This window comes from Carcharodon carcharias, chromosome 1 (genome assembly GCF_017639515.1).
Source record: "Carcharodon carcharias isolate sCarCar2 chromosome 1, sCarCar2.pri, whole genome shotgun sequence".
Lineage (NCBI taxonomy): Eukaryota > Metazoa > Chordata > Chondrichthyes > Lamniformes > Lamnidae > Carcharodon > Carcharodon carcharias.
The window spans coordinates 42,884,280-42,901,863 of NC_054467.1; the positions used below are offsets into that span (position 1 = coordinate 42,884,280).

The 17,584-nt window shown below is 40.9% G+C and overlaps 1 protein-coding gene across 8 annotated transcripts in view; it reads right to left on the reverse strand.

The window, feature by feature from the left end:
* The window catches only part of kiaa1109 (KIAA1109 ortholog), a 527,093-nt gene that overhangs the window by 272,433 nt on the left and 237,076 nt on the right, over positions 1-17,584 (reverse strand). For all 8 annotated transcript variants that reach the window (XR_005944164.1, XM_041196895.1, XM_041196846.1 and 5 more), the window contains exons 24-31: positions 13,115-13,234; positions 11,845-12,125; positions 6,238-6,488; positions 5,448-5,709; positions 4,247-5,072; positions 1,777-1,847; positions 1,158-1,328; positions 24-144 (exon numbers count right to left, since the gene is read on the reverse strand). Coding sequence is in view for 7 of the 8 variants with exons in the window: in XM_041196895.1 (XP_041052829.1) it covers positions 24-144; positions 1,158-1,328; positions 1,777-1,847; positions 4,247-5,072; positions 5,448-5,709; positions 6,238-6,488; positions 11,845-12,125; positions 13,115-13,234 (2,103 nt within the window). In the remaining variant the exon portion in view is untranslated. The remainder of the gene's footprint in view (positions 1-23; positions 145-1,157; positions 1,329-1,776; positions 1,848-4,246; positions 5,073-5,447; positions 5,710-6,237; positions 6,489-11,844; positions 12,126-13,114; positions 13,235-17,584) is intronic.

Consider the following 17,584-nt stretch of genomic DNA (forward strand, 5'->3'; position numbering starts at 1 on the left):
CCTGAATTCCATATAGCACTTACCAATTCTGAACTAGCTGATTTGCTGTTCAAATATGCCTCCTTCAGCACTTTAGCATGCAGATCATCCACAATTGCAGCAGGATGCCAAATGCTAGAAAAGTGAACCATTGCTTCAAAATATCTAAACAATGAGAATAATTTATTAGTTTCCCCATAGAAAGAACATGTACAAGAGTCTGAAGGACTAAGACAGGAATGCCTGTGCTACACTGTCAGATAGGACACAATAATTCTGGGTTTTCTGTAAATTCAATACAATATACTCATTTTTAAGATCTGCATGACCCTGAACTATCTACTTCATCTTGAAATAATACGTTGCATAAAATAAGTAATGTCTTTCTTATTATAGAGTCCAACATTCACATTTAGTGAGATAGATCTTTCCAGCCTGGGGCCAATAATAGGTAAGTGTCTGCGTTTGCCCAGTGTGTGCCCCTGTTTGTGGGCAGGCATTGAGAGGAGACAGAAGTAACTTAGGGATATTGTCGCTTTAAATGTTCACGGGCAAGTGACTATTTCTGTCAGCCCCACTGAACCAGTGATTTTGCATGGTAGATGAAGAGACTACCTTATTATAAGTGAAAGTTAAATCAATGTATAATAATCTTAATATTTAAAATGTTAAATTTAAGATACTTTCAACTCTTTCATTAATCATATTCACAAATTGCAAAACACTTGCACATACAAATATAGCTACAGGCATCAAAGTTATAATAAGACCACAACAAATTAAAGATACTGGATAAATTCAATGTAAATCTGAATTTTTTTCTTAAAAAGGATATGGAATTCAAATATACTGAAAGTAAAAACTTGGAGCTGGAAGAGGCAAAATAACTCAGTACAGCTCCCAATCTTCTAAACAGTGTGGGAGGGAAAAATCATAATACTGAATTAACTGAAATCTTAACAGCTCAAAATTATGCCACTTCCATGATTACTCCCACTGGCAATGTAAGATTACACTAGTGATATGGTATTTGCAACATAAATGAAAAAGTGGCAATAAACCATTATTTTTCCTTTTAATACTGCCGATTTCATATCGATTAACTTATAATAATCTTCACACACACACATACATGCACAAACATGCACTTCCTTCATGGGCTTGAATGGCACGCTCACCTGTCAAAGGCTTCTGTCACAAGTGGGGTAAGGACAATATCCACCGCTCCTTTTACTTCTACTATGGCAGTGGTTCTGGTCTGAGATACGGGATGATCAAGACTCCATTGCTCAGTAACTGTATCATCTGTGTTTTCCATTGCTGTTTTTTCCAGTGGAGTGTAAGGAGTACTAGATTTTTTTGTAAAAATGAATAAAGTTTTGAATCAATCAATTACTTTGTTTTAGGTATTTGTATGAATAATTCGGCTAAATATAGGCATTTAATTGACTTACAAGCATTGTTTCTGACAATATATATACAACTAATAAACAAATTATTATAGTTATAATTATAGCAAAGCTTTTTTTAAAAATTCAATTACGGTGTGTAGCTTTGCTGGCTACGTCAGCGTTTATTGCCCATCCCTAATTGCCCTTGAGAAGGTGGTGATGAGCTGCCTTCTTGAACCGCTGCAGACCCTGTGGTGTGGTTAATCCAGTGTTGTTCAGAAGGGAGTCCCAGGATTTTGACCCATGACAAAAATTAGCAAATACTGCTGTCGAATAATGTGATTTACTTTGTAAATACTACCTAAAATGCAATGTTCTGACAGGCAATAATAAAAGGAATAAATACCTTGAATTTGATCCCATTAGTTGAGCACCTCTGTCAAGTAATGCACTTGCTGCAAGACCTTGTTTAATCACCTAAAAGCAAATTAACCGAGAACAATTAATATTTTTCAGCTACAGTTTAAACAATTTTTACATAGCCAACACATTCCATATATGTTTCAATTATTTTGCTTTTGTGATTAGATCCAAGGTCAACAGGGCAACTGGATGAACGATGAGACCAATGAGATTTAAGGATAGAAAAAGAAACGGCAAATAACAGGGAAGGAAGATTTTATAGTTAAATCAGATACAGAAAAAGAAGAAAAGAGAGGGATAAAAAGATTGGATGAAAACGAGAGAAAAAGTATGAAAGGTATGAAGAAAAATTAAATGTTAAATAGCCTCAATGAGCATTTATTACTAGCAGGAGTGAGATGCCACAATTTCAACTCTTCCTTTTCTCTAAAGTTGAGTGGCTTTGCAGGAGCATTAATCTGATCATTTAAAAGGCTCCTAACTAACTTCTTGTGGCAAGTATAATTCCTATTTGTGGTACAAATGTTCTTGTTAGCCTTGATGAGGCTTATTAGGATGCATCATGGGATTACCCAGGCATTGCCAAGTTGCAGATATAAGTTTTAGAAGTGTTTGCAGTTAAAAAAAATAAACTAGAATGAATATGACCTTCTGGCCAGGCCAGTAAATTGAAGACTTGCCTATGGGCCAGTTCATGATAAGCTAAGGAATGTGCCCTTGGCTCAGGATAAAATAAGTTGTTGAATGAACTATGAGTTATACTACAATAAACTGATAGCTTGACCTCAGGGTCAAGGTATGCAGAATGCTAGACACAGCAGTGAAATGTCAGGGTAGATAAGCAAAGTACATGTTTTGAAACATTACTTGTGCTAACGGTCAGGTCATTCCATGATTATTTTACAAATTCCTCCGTAAGTGCGGAGGTGATGAACAGGTCATTCCATGTTTATGTTGTAAACTCACTTGTAATTAAGGATGTAAAGAATTAGATGTAAAAAGTAAGAACATTGTGAGTTAATGATGAATTATTCCAAAGATGGTATATATAACCAACAGAAGCTATGTAACTTTGAATTGTCTTTTAGAGCATTTTGAAAGAGCATTCTCATTTGTGCACACTTGTACTGAATAAAAAACTGTCAACTCAGTTTCGAGTGTCTTTTAGATACTGCACAACAGCCTCTCGGTTACCCTCTATTTCTGGTATGTACTTTGTGTCTTCTACTTTAAGATTGACATGGAATATTTGTTCAACCTCTCTTCCAGTTCCTCATTCCCCAAGATAATTTCTCCCTCTAAAGAACTAAGGTTTACTTTAGTTCTTCTCCTTATATAGTTTTACAAGCAATTACATTTTTTTTTTAATATTCCTGGCCACTTTACTCTCTTATTGTTTTCTTCCTTTTTTTTCCCAATCAACTTTTTGGTCACCCTTTGATCTCGCAATCCTCAGGCTTACTGCTACTTCTCAACACATTCTACACATCTTTGTTTAATATATCCTTAACTTCGCTGTAGATGTTTACAAGAGAAGGAAGGCATTTGACCCATCATAGCTTGTGGTTCTTGGTTACAGCAATCTAAAAAACATATTATGATGAAAGGTCATCAATCTTTGAATATGAAGTAATTATCGGCAGAGTAAATGTACTGGAGAAACTTAAGGGACTACAAGCCAACGAATCCCCAGGGGCAGAATTTTACGTCCCATGGGCAGGCAGGCGCGGGCCCGACTCGATCGGGCGGAAAATCGCACAAGAAGACTTTGGATGAGCGTCCCGACATCATCATGCGATATTTCGCTCGGCAGGGGTGTGCAAAAGTTGGGAGCGTGCCCGCTGACAATTAAGAGGGCAATTAAGCCCATTAATGGCAAAATAGTCTCCAATTTCTCGTGGCCCATCCAACCTTATGATTGGCAGACAGGTGAATCGCCAGGCAGACTTTGCATTTTTCATCAAATCTCATCCAAGGGTGGGATGAGATTTCCGTGACGCAATAAAATAAAAATCAATATCTGTGGGCAGCATTTTATCAGCTATATTTTTAGGTGATTGATTGTGATGCATGGACACTTTTCTCCGCTTTTAAAAACCTTTATTTTAGCTGTTTCGGGTCTCAAGCTCCCTGAGGCAGCTGTCTGCCTTCTGGAAGCTTTCTCACAACACTCACCCACACCTGCAAAAATGTCATTGAACGCCCTCTTCCCGCCCCCACCCTGGTAACGCTGAGTTTTTCAGCGCGCTTGTGTCAGATTATGCATCTAAGTGCCCTGGAATATTTTTGATGTTTAAACCACTATTTAATGCTAGTTATTATTGTTCATTCCACCTTGAGTGTGAATTTCTCAAAAATTAATTTCCTCAATAGAAAGCAACAATTCCTAGCTGTATTTGGAAGTTTAACAAATCAGAGGCAATGCGAATTAACACAATAGAAAAGTTGCCAACCTTAAACATAGGTACAGAAAGCTGGTCAAATGAAGATGAGCTCTCTTCACTGGTTGGTGTGTCAAGGTCCAAAGGGCGATGCAGTGAAGATTTTGATGTTCTTTTGTTTGTTGGCTGTTTTACTGACCAGTTGGATACCTGCAGTTGTGTAAGGTAATTTAGGTAACAAGACATCACAATCTGCTGACTCGACAGCTGTTTGCTATCTGCAGCTTTTTCTCCTTCCACAGTGTGTATATGATCAGTTGATTCCTCATCCCCTTCAAGAGCTGATACAAAAGAGGCCTGAGAGGCATGAGCTTGTATAGGATAGTTTTTCAGCTCTTGGCTATCTCCACTAACAGAACTATTTAATGGTCCCTCTACACTACGATAAATTGTATTCCTGCTATAGTCAACTGCTTGGGTACGACGCCTCTTCTTTCTTCCTGGGTAGGTTCCTGGACCTTCATCACTACTGACTGGATCAAAGTCCTCAGCTGCTGAAAAGTATGCCTCACTTTCAGCTACAGATATGCTGGAATCAACTGATCGATACTGATGGAAAGTGTTAGAATCTGCTGATGGAGTGAAGGGGAAGGATCCAAAGCTCCTCCGCTGACGAGGAGAATCCAAAACATTCTCATCACTGCGGGACACTTCGCTGGTGAATTGTACACCCATTGTTGTAGGCTGCCGCTCACCAAAAACGGCTGCTGATAAACTTTTTGTACTCCCAAGCCGCGTAGAAGAGACAGAGGCTTGTCGTTTCAAAGGAGAACGGACTAAAGTTCTATCTTGATTATTGGGAGAAACTGGAGTGCTTCCTGAAACATCTGTTGGATCACTAAAAAGAAAAAAATATTTTTATTTTTAACAAAAATGCTTGGGTTTGCTTTATTCACCAATTCCCTGACCAAAAAGGTAGGGAAGCAACCTGCAACCAAGAAATAAGTAAACAACAAGCCCCAAGGTTTTTAATTTTCTTCCTTTCCTTTATGAAGCAGGATAGTTTAGACCCTGCCTAATATCTATCTACTCACAGGCAAGGATGGCATCAGGAGCTTGCCATATCAGAAATCATAAGCATTAAACAGTATCCAATTATTCATGGCACAACACAATGGTATTCCAAATATCCAATACATGGCAACTATTCAATGTTGGAAAATTCAGATCTTTAATCCAGAGAGACCTCCTGTTCATAACTAAACTAACTTACTTTCCAACAGTTTCTTCGGTGTTTGTACTCAAAACAGGAATATGCATCTGTAGAACACTGTCATCAGCGTTAGAGGAAGGACTGTTTTTTTCACTTGCCAACAAAGGAAGTGCAGCAGTAGAACTACTGTTTTCTTCAGAGGAGGATGTTGAACTGTGAGATCGTAAAGGGACCTGCAAACTGTGGTACTGGTTCTTTCTCTCTGAATCAGTTCCCAACGATCTGGAGTCCCACTCTTTTCTTTTTGTCCCATTTGCCTTACCTAAATGACCAGAATATAGGTATAGTTAACACAAATAGTTTCTTCTAATACATAAGCAAAATATTCCAGATGCTGGAAATCCGAAATAAAAACAGAAAATGCCAGAAACACTTAGTAGGTCAGGCAGCATCTGCAAAGAGACCCAGAGAACAGAGTTAACTTTTCAGGTTGATGAGCTTTCATTAGAAAGATCATTGACTTGAAATGTCAACTCCTTTTCTCTCTCTCCACAGAAATTGCCTTATCTGCTGAGTATTTCCAGATTTTCTGCTTTAATTTCTTCTATTACTTGCCCGTTTTCAGATATTTCAACTTTAAATCACAACATAAATAAAAATTTCTCCTGTGAGAAACCATGAAAACTTAATAAAAGCACATATGCAAATCGTTATAAAGCATTAAACTACACAAACTATATTAAGATGCATTAATGTAATACAAAGTAAGGAAGCTTTAAGGGAAAGACAAACTGGATGAATATTCCTGGGAATTGCAAAAAAAAATGTATAGTTCTATGCAAGAAGTTACCATCTGCAGACTTTGAAATGTCCTTGGTAATAATCCATTCATTTGGATGCAGCAGTGATTGCCCATAGAACATATCTGATTCTGCGATTATGGTAGAGAAAGCAGAACTGGTGGATGGGGTAATTTCATCCAGTTTGAAGAAGTCTAGTCCTGAGGCCATGCCTGCGTAGAACTTACAACCACTAAGGCACCCACACTTGTTCTTGACTCGTTTATTTTTGACCTCATCATCTGGCCAGAGAAACCACAGTCTATATGAAAGAATGCACAACGTCAGTCAAAGACGAAGAAACCATATTAGTAATCCACAATAAAATCATTAGATATTCAACATGAAGTAAAGTGCAGCCTTCACATTCAAAATATGCTGAGTGAAAGTTAAGCAAGGAGAAAATAGGCACATTTGACTGTGTTGACCACTGGTTGAGCGAAGTGCTAAAAACTAAATAAACAAGCATCTTTAAACTTACTGCTACAATATGGACATTGCAATAAAGATATGCGCGCTCATTTTGCTACATGTCACATTTTGTTTTTCTTCTACACTAACCTGGCTGCTAGCATCATTTCAAAGATAAAAGGTAAAATAATATTTACTTCTCTTAAGCAGCTCTTCCAAAAACCATCACAACATTACCAAGAATCATACAACTGGCCACTTAATTTCATTTTTACTTTCCTTCAATGTCTGCCAAGATCTCACCTTCTCAGGGAAGGCTGCAAGCAGTCTATTGGCAAAGGTGATATAGACTCCCTTCAGTACCTCAACAACAGGGCCATTCTTCATACAAACCTAGAATATGCACACTGAATGAAATTCAGCAAGGGAATTATCTGATCTTGTCCTCATCTGATGCACATTACCACCAGATAGCAAATAGCAGCAAGAACCATAGCTGATTTACTGCATCATCTAATACCCTAGGGCAATGTAACACCACTATTCTTTACACTAAACAAAATATGTTTTATTTACATATCCTGGCCTGAATTTTTCAGTTAGCATGCAGGGGGTTGGCCTGACACGTCAGCACGTAAAATGATGCACGATGGTGTCGGGCGTGCGTCCCGGCATCATCGTGCTGTCTCGCGATATTTTGTTCAACAGGCGCACGCCTGCCGATATTTAAACGGTCTATTAAGGCCATTAAGGAAGTAATTAAGGTCAACTTTACACTGCTCATCCAACCTTATGGTTGGTGGGCAGGAGAAAAGGACAAGCGGCCTTTACATTTTTTAGGGAACTCATCCACGAGTGAGATGAGGTTTCCTAAAGCTTTTATAAATTAATTTTAAAAAATTTCTGAAATATAAAAACATGTCCCATCTCACGTGACACAGTCACATGAGGGGACATGTTTAATTAAATCTTTAATCTATTTATTTATTTAAAAAGCACTTAAATCTCCCTGAGGCAGCTGCATGCCTCAGGGAGATTGAAGCACTCTTTCACGCGCATACGCGAAAGAGCGCTGGCCCCGACTCTCCCTTCTCCCCCCTGCCCACACAGGTAGCGCTGAGTGCTACCACTCGCATCTTGGCCCGCCTGTGTAAAATGGCTGTGCGGAGCCGATCGCGGGTGGCTCCGCAACTGCCCCTGTCCGCTCCCACCAAGCCTGCCAGCTGACTGAAAAATTCATGCCTCTGAGTTGGAGATTTTGCACTAATCCTCTGCCAACATGTTCATTTTTCTTCCACCCAAAAGCCTTATTTGAAATACTGGGCATAGGAAGCACTTTGATTGTAAACCAAAAATCTTCTGCGCCAAGATTAAACTATAAGAGGGACAAGCATATAATAAAAGCAAAATACTGCAAATTTGCAAGTTAACAAGAAAGGACAAGGCAATAGTGCAGCCTAATGATAGGGGTAATGATAACCAGTAAGATAAAAGCAAAATACTGCAGATGCTGGAAATCTGAAATGAAAACAGAAAATGTTGGAAAGACTCAGCATCATCTGTGGAGAGAGAAACAGAATCAACATTTGAGCATGACTTCTTCAGAACTCACCAAGTTCTGTAGACTACATCAAATGTGCTACCTTCTTGGAACCTCGTTACTTCCTCAAGTTATTCAATCAAGTTCATCAGACATGACCTTCCCTGAACAATTCCATCCTGACGGTGCTCGATTATCTCCTGCCTTTCTAAATGACAATTTACCCTGTCCTTCAGAATTCTTTCCAATAATTTGCCCACCACCAAAGTTAGTCTGATTGGCCTGTAATTACTTGCCCTCTCCCTTCCTCAATTTTCAAACACTGGTACAACATTAGCAGTCCTCCAGCACCATGCGAGCATTTGAAAATGATGATCAGAGCCTCCAATATTTGCTCCCTTGCTTCTCTTAGCAGCTTGGGATACATTTCATCCAGGCCTAGCAAATGAACCATCTTCAAAGATGCTAAATTCCTTAACATTCGTCTCCCACTATGTTTAGCCCATCCAAAATTTCACACTCCTCCCCCTTAACTACGATATCTGCAATGTCCCCCCTTTTATGTGAAAATAATATCTAACTTATAAAAAAAAATTTCATGGGACGCTTGCTTCGCTGGCAAGGCCAGCATTAATTTCCCATCACTAATTGCTTTCGATAAGATGGTGATTAGCCACCTTCTTGAACCACTCCAGTCCTTGTGGTGTCAGTACACCCACAGTGCTGTTAGAAAGGGAGTTGCAGGAATTTTACCTAGCTACAATAAAGGAAGAGAGTATGATTCTAAGCTAGGATGGTGAGTGACTTGGAGGGGAACTTGCAGATGGATGTGTTTCCATAGCTGGAATTTTCCAGCCCCCACTCATCACCACCACCACCACAGTGGATTCTCAGGTGGTGGGGCTGGCGAGCCATTGAAATCTCTGTTCACATCTATGGGATCGGAAGATCCTGTCAGCGTGAAGGGCTGGAAAATTCCAGCCCATGAGTCTGCTGCCCTTGCTCTTCTAGGTGGTAGAGATGATGAGTTTGGAAGCTGCTGTCAAAGAAGCCTTGGCAAGTTGCTACAGTGTATCTTTGCTGCTGTGCACCAGTAGTGGAGGAATGAATGTTTAAGGTGGTGGATGGTGTGGAATCAAGAGGATTGCTTTTGTCCTGCAAGCTTTGAGTTTCTTGGGTGTTGCTGAAACTACACTCATCCAGGCAAGTGGGGAGTATTCCATCATAGTCCTGTCCATTGCCTTGCAGATAGTGGACAGGCTTTGGGGAGTCAAGAGGTGAGTTACTCAACGCAAAATTCCCAGCCTCTAATCTGCTCTCACAGCAACAGTATTTATATGTCTGATCTAGTTAACTTTCTGGCCAATGGTAAGCCGTAGAATGTAGATGGTTGGAGATTCAGCGATGATAATGCCATTGAAAGGCATGGGGATATGGTTAGATGGTTAGATCTTCTCTTGGTAATTGCCTAGCACTTGTGGATTGTCACCAGTCAAGCCTGGATGTTGTCCAGGTCTGGCTGTATGTGAGCACACATAACTTCATTATCTGATGAGTTGCAAGTGGAACTGAACATTGTGAAATTATCAGTGAAAATCCCCACTTCAGGACTTATGCCAGAGAGAAAGTCATTGATCAAACAGCTGAAGATGGTTGGGCTTAGGGCATTGCCCTGAGGAACAGCTGTAATGATGTCCTGGGCTAAGATGATTGGCCTCCAACAACAAAACCCAGTTTCCTTTGTGGTGGATATAACTCCAGAAAAAGAAAGTTTGCCCCAAATTCCCACTGACATCAATTTTTCTAAAACTTCATGATGTCACACTTGGTCAAAAGTTGTCTTTATGTCAAGGGCAATCACTCCCATCTCATCTCTGGGAGTTCAGCTCTTTTGCCCATGTTTGGACCAAGACTATAATGAAATCAGGAGCTGAGTGCCCCTGGTGGAACCCATTATTAGCATCAGTGAACAGGTTGTTATTGAGTAAGTGCCGCTTGTTAGCACTATCAATGAAACCTTCCATCATTTTGATGACAATTGAGAGGGGATTTGTGGGGCAGCAACTGGCTGGATTGGATTTGTCGTGTAAAAGCAAAATACTGCAGCTAATGGAAATCTGAAACAAAAACAGAAAGTGTTGGAAAGACTGCATAGATCTTGCAGCATCTGTGGTGACAGAAACAGTGTTAACATTTTGAGTTTTTGAGTACAATATAACTCTTTTTTGGAAGTTCCAAAAAGAGCCACATTGAACTCAAAACATTAACTCTTTTGCCCTCCACATATGTTCCCAGACCTGCTGAGTCCATCCAGCACTATGTTTTTATTTTGGATTTGTCCTGCTTTTGTAGGTTGGACATACTTGGGAAATTTTCCACTTTGTCAGGCAGATGCCAGTATTCTAACTGCAATTGAACAGCTTGGCTAGGTGCATGGTTAGCTCTGGAGCACAATTCTTCAGCATTACAGCAGGGATGTTATCAGATCCCACAGCCTTTGCTGTATCCAGTGCCTTCACACATTTCCCAATATCACGTGAAGTGAATCGAAATGACTGAAGACCGGCGTCTGTGAAGCCTAAGGAGGAGACTGAAATGGATCATCTGCTCAGCACTTTAGGCTGAAGATTCTTGAACTCATACACTGAGCTCAATCACTACGCAGAATGGGGATGTTTGTGGAGCTTCTTCCTCCAGTTAGTTAATTGTCCAGCAGCATACAGACTGGTTCTGGCAGGACTGCAGAGCTCTGATATGATCCATTGGTTCTGGGATCAGTTAGTTCTGTTTAATGCAAGCTGCTTCTAATGTTTAGCATGCTTGTAGTCTCTATCGCCAGCCCTGGTTATGTCCTATCCCACATGCTAGCCCACCAGAGATTGTGACACAGTGGCATACAGTTGGGCGGGAGAAGCCCTGAAAGTTCTCAACATTGACCCCATACTCCATGACATCTCGTGCCATCAGGTCCAACATGTGCATTCATTTGGCACAAAGTTCTTAACAATATGCAAATCTTGTAGCTTATTTCAACTTGATCACAGCCAGTTATAATATGGATTCCATATCCTTCGCATATCCACAATTGTCACAGTAATTTTGGAAACAGGAAAACAGGAAGCAAAAGTTCCCGTATAAAGAATACTGGTGAGCACTCAGCTGGAAAATTATTCTTTCTGACTAAATTGGTTTAAAACAATGTTTTGCCCAGAGGTCAAACATTTCCAATATTTTTACTGCTGCCGATGTCAATTATTTTAACTGCTCACATTTCACGCTCTAGATCGAGAATGGGAAGGCTGATCAATACATCCGTGTTTTATTCAAGATAACAGTGTCTGGAGTGTGTTATGAGTAAGTAACTCATCCAGGCACTGGAATGTCTTATACCATGAATCCTGTCTAGATTATTATATAATTCTTGACTTGGAACATATTTTAACTGCAATCTTCCCAATAAATTAAACAACAAAGCAATTTTACAGTTTCCCATTTGTTCTTGGCAGGGTATTGTGCCAGATAATTACAACTCCATTTGGTGAATCAAATAATTAGATAAGATGGGACATTTTTAACTTAATCAAGCCATAATTGTATTGGGATTTATATCACTATCTGGAACACAGGAAGATTATACATTCTACTTACAAATACAAGTATGTAGTACCTTTTAGTTCGGTTATCATGAATTTCCAAGAATTGCCTTTGCACTTCATGTTTTGCAGGATGGTCTGCAGCCAAAGCCACATCTGCTGTGATTAATCCAAAATTTACTGAACCAGCTTCTAGCCAACATGATCGACGGAGTACAGTGGGTTGAATTCCAAGCTTACAGTTTTCAAATTGTTCAATATATTGCCTAAGCTGAACATCTTGTATAACAGCACTTACTCCTTCTCCAACTGCTTGGTTATGAAGGTTACAAGTAGCAATGCGAATGGCCCCTATCTAGAAAATAAACTTAGTTAGAAATTGAAAACATCTGTGCAAGAACCATGTCTTGACAGTATAATAATCAAATTATCATGAATAAACATTACAAAAAGATTTATTCTACTATACCTGCAGCACACTTAAAAAAAAAACTTACCCCGAGCATTTTTTTTCACATTTAGAAGGCTAGCGTTTATTACATCTGTCCTCTGCAACTTATGAGAAAAACAAAAAGCCCTGGGCACTTGTAACACAAGTTACAAGATGACAGTACAAAATCTCAATCAAGGATATTGTTAGTGCAACAGCAGAATTTTGAACCCATGGTCTACTTTCGTTGCATTTCTATTATTGCTTTGCCAGGGAGATATTTTTAAACTGCAAACAAATAGTGAGAATGAGAAACCCAATGGCAGGTCATCAGAAAATCAATAGCAGAGGCGGATAATCTCCACAGCCAGTCAGGGATGATGGGTGATGAGAAGAAACCCAAACGAGGAAACAAAATGAAACTGAATGTCAGAGAATTAATCACCTAATAATAATCCATTATATAATAAGAAAGCTGATTGGTGTGTAACGTCCCATTTTGCAATGCATACGTTCCTATGTCAGTTTCTCCATGCAGAAAAAAAATTGCAAATATCAACCTAAACCTGGTAGTACTGAGAACTGTCAATTTCCATTTTAAATGTGCATTGGTAAAGTTAGATTTACAAATTTTTGCAAATAATCCTGCACTTACACACACTGATGACTGCAACAGATGTGGAGCCAATATGCTTTAAGATTGTACAATTAGCCTCATCCGATATTCAAATACACCACCTTAAACTTCTTCACCCACAGTGACAACCCAGTACCTATTAGTATGCCACTTTAGCTGCAAATACTTTCCTACAGACAAGTCATGTTTGTAATTGTATTTTTGTTACTAAGTTCAATTTCAAATACCAACATGTATTTCTCTTTGGTTTGAATGAAAATCAAATGAAAACAATTACCTTTATACTGGCTGCACAACCATGTTCTACAACAAAGAGATCTGCTCCATCAACTGCTACCCGAGTCATAGTGTATTTCAGTTCTTCTGATCGTTGACACGGCCCAGGCACACTTTTCAGCTGAAGATATTGCAAAGGAAACAAATAAACATGTGCAAAGATAAATATTACAAATATACACAATACAGAATTTAGGATTTAGACTAAAATGATAATTTTTCTAACTTAATTTGCTTTCACCATTAAATCTTTTATCTGCCAACCTGAAACAATACGCTGCCCCTATCGGTGTGTTTTTAGGCAGGGGGTGGGGGTAGCATGAAATTGAAGGGATGGGATTCCTTCCAGGTTCCCACCCGCCCCAACCACACAGCAAATTAACACTGAGGTAGGCAAGGCATCAGGTGAGAAGCCCACCCTCGCTCCAATTGAGGTCCTTAATCGGCCAATTATTGGCCACTTAAGAGCCATTTCCCACACAGCCTCAATTTTTAGGCTGGCGGGAGGATTGAAGTTCCACGGGGGAAGCCTGAAAATCAGTGGAGTTAGGTCCCGTGTGGAGGGGAGGGGGGCACGCCTCCATCAGATGCCCCCTTCTGAAGCTGGGCACCCCCCTCCTTAAGGTCTGGTGGCCTCTGGACCTCCCTCCCCCATGGCCTCTCCCCGTTTGCGCCTCCCCAGGCCTTCCCTACCCTCCCAACACTGGGACCCCTTGAACTTACTTGGTCTGTGTCCAAACTTAGTCTCAGGGATCCTCCTGCATTTCTTTACCAGTCCACTGCAGTCTTGTCACAGCAGGGACTGGAGAGCTGCCAGCCAATCATATTGACTGGCAGCTCTCTAAGGTGGGACTTCCTCTCAAGTGAGGCAGAAATCCTACCTGCAACCACTTAACACTCATTCGAGCATGAAATGGCCGCAGAGCACTCCCGCCAACTCTTTGGATGGCAAGAAACGAGACCCTGCCAACCAAAAAATTCAGGCCATTATTTCCTGAGGTCAGTTCACTTTGAACAGTTTGTCAGATCAGTCTAAAATCAAATTCCCTTCTCTGTCCCCTCTCTTCTGTTTGCAATGCAGTCTTTCCAGAATGCATTCTAGAATTTAGCAGCGTAGCCAACAGGTGATAGTTGAAGTGTATAACATAGCATTAGAACATGCAATTTACATGGACAGCCTGATCCAATATTCTGGTACTTTGTGTAGGCCACATTTAGCAGAAGTCATTTATGAACACTGGGGTAAAATCAGTATGTTTCTCTGTTTTTTGGGTGTAAAACAAGTGCAATGTAAAACATTTTCTGGTGTGAGATCATGCCCATAAACTGTGCTGATGGCATGGCCACAATCATGTTTCTTTTCTATTTTTTTAAGCGTACCAGGCAGCTGCTTCAAATCAGCATTGGAACAACTTAAATATATAAAGGGTCCTGTGCTTGTTTCAAGAATATCCTGAAAAGTGTGTGGAAAAGTAAATGGAGCATGCACCTTGCAAGCTCTGAATAGTTTTTTTCAATGTTACAGTGGCCTAAACAGCAGTCTTGGTCTTGATTCAATATCCATTCCCTCCACCACCAGAGCTCCATGGTTATAATATGGACTATCAACAGAATGCACTTCGCCAACTGGTCAAGTTTACTTCAACACCACCTCTCAGCCCTGGAACATCTACCACCAAGAGAATGAGGAACACGATCATTGGAACCCAAGCATCCCACCATATAGCATTATTTACGAGTCAAGTTTCTGAAATTCACTCCCATCATAGGAGCACAGTCACTTCTTCAGGGTAACTGAAGGTGAGCAATAAATATAATTTTGCCACTGTCAATTACATCCCTTGCACAGAAACAAAAAAACATACTATTTGGCATTAAATTACTAAACATACTCAAGGGTAGCAGAACGTTATTAGAGCCTTTAGATACTAGCTCTGATTTTCTTCCCTGCAGATTTAGATTTACCTCCTTTTTGTGCTCACTGAATTTAGTGTTTTAAATTTTCTGTTACATTTTAGGGAAAAATCAACACCCTCCTACCTAACAAAATGGTGGTCACAGATGTCTGAATTAATGCAAAGGCAGCCTGATCCAAAAAGACAAGCAAGAGGAATTCAAGAGGACAAGATGTGCAACATGAAATTGGAAATTTTAGCAGCAACAAGAACTTGAAATTTTATATTCAGTGGGGTTTCCTCAGGTCCAGCAGTTAAATATAGAAACATGAGTTGCTAGTTATATTGTTGGGAGTGTTTCGCTCTGATATTTTAGTATCTGAAGGCAACAATAATCCCTTCCCCAATCATCTGCCATCATAACAAGAATAAAACTAAGCTAAATTATATAAACTCAACAACCATTATTTGTGGTTATTTCAATGGTTTTACATTTACAAAACTGTACATCTAATATAGTCAGCAAAATCTTAAACCAACATTTTTAAACAATACTAGGTTCACAGTGCATTTAGAATACCACAAACATACAGCTTCTGCACAAGTTAACCTATATAGTTTTGTACAGGAAGTTTATCCTTCCTTACTCAGATTTAGTTCCTCCGGTCCCATACAGGACAAAGGGCAGAAGACGCTGCCACCAGACCCGGTTCATTCTCCGCTGGGGATCTTCCTCCCACAGCTTCCAACCTGATAGTTGCCCAACCTCGGACGGCCCGCTTCTATCTCCTACCCAAAATCCACAAACAGAACTGCCCTGGTAGACCGATCGTCTCAGTTTGCTCCTGCCCCACAGAACTCATTTCTCGTTATCTTGACTCCCTTCTCTCTCCCCTTGTCCAGTCCCTTCCCACCTACATCCGTGATTCCTCTGACACCTTACGTCACATCAACAATTTCCAGTTCCCTGGCCCCAACTGCTTCCTCTTCACCATGGACGTCTAATCCCTCTACACCTCCATCCCCCACCAGGATGGTCTGAGGGCCCTTAGCTTCTTCCTCGAACAGAGTCCCAAACAATCCCCATCCACCACTACTCTCCTCCGTCTGGCTGAACTTGTTCTCACGCTGAACAATTTCTCCTTCAACTCCTCTCACTTCCTCCAAATAAAAGGTGTGGCTATGGGTCCTAGCTATGCCTGTCTCTTTATGGGTTATGTGGAACATTCCTTGTTCCAGTCCTACTCCAGCCCCCTTCCACAACTCTTTCTCCGGTACATCGATGATTACTTCGGTGCTGCTTCATGCTCTCGTCGGGACTTGGAATAATTTATTAATTTTGCTTCCAATCTCCACCCCTCCATCATTTTCACGTGGTCCATCTCTGACACTTCCCTTCCTTGACCTCTCTCTCTGTCTCAATCTCTGGTGATAGACTGTCCACCAATATCCATTACAAACCCACCGACTCCCACAGCTACCTCGACTACTGCTCCTCACACCCCGCTTCCTGTAAGGACTCCATCCCATTCTCTCAGTTCCTTCGCCTCCGTCGCATCTGTTCCGATGATGCTACCTTCAAAAACAGTTCCTCTGACATGTCCTCCTTCTTCCTTAACCGAGGTTTTCCACCCACGGTCGTTGACAGGGCCCTCAACCGTGTCCGGCCCATCTCCCGCGCATCCGCCCTCACGCCTTCTCCTCCCTCCCAGAAACATGATAGGGTTCCTCTTGTCCTCACTTATCACCCCACCAGCCTCCGCATTCAAAGGATCATCCTCCGCCATTTCCGCCAACTCCAGCATGATGCCACCACCAAACACATCTTCCCTTCACCCCCACTATCGGCATTCCGTAGGGATCGCTCCCTCCAGGACACCCTGGTCCACTCCTCCATCACCCCCTACTCCTCAACCCCCTCCTATGGCACCACCCCATGCCCATGCAAAAGATGCAACACCTGCCCCTTCACTTCCTCTCTCCTCACCGTCCAAGGACCCAAACACTCCTTTCAAGTGAAGCAGCATTTCACTTGCATTTCCCCCAACTTAGTCTACTGCATTCGTTGCTCCCAATGTGGTCTCCTCTACATTGGAGAGACCAAACGTAAACTGGGTGACCGCTTTACAGAACACCTGCGGTCTGTCTGCAAGAACGACCCAAACCTCCCTGTCGCTTGCCATTTTAACACTCCACCCTGCTCTCTTGCCCACATGTCTGTCCTTGGCTTGCTGCATTGTTCCAGTGAAGCCCAACCCAAACTGGAGGAACAACACCTCATCTTCCGACTAGGCACTTTACAGCCTTCCAGACTGAATATTGAATTCAACAACTTTAGGTCTTGAGCTCCCTCCCCATCCCCACCCCCTTTCTGTTTCCCCCTTCCTTTTTTTCCCAATAAATTATATAGATTTTTCTTTTCCCACCTATTTCCATTATTTTTAAATATGTTAAAATCTTTTATGCTCTCCCCACCCCCACTAGAGCTATACCTTGAGTGCCCTACCATCCATTCTTAATTAGCACATTCGTTCAGATAATATCACCAACTTTAACACCTGTGTTCTTTTGTTCTA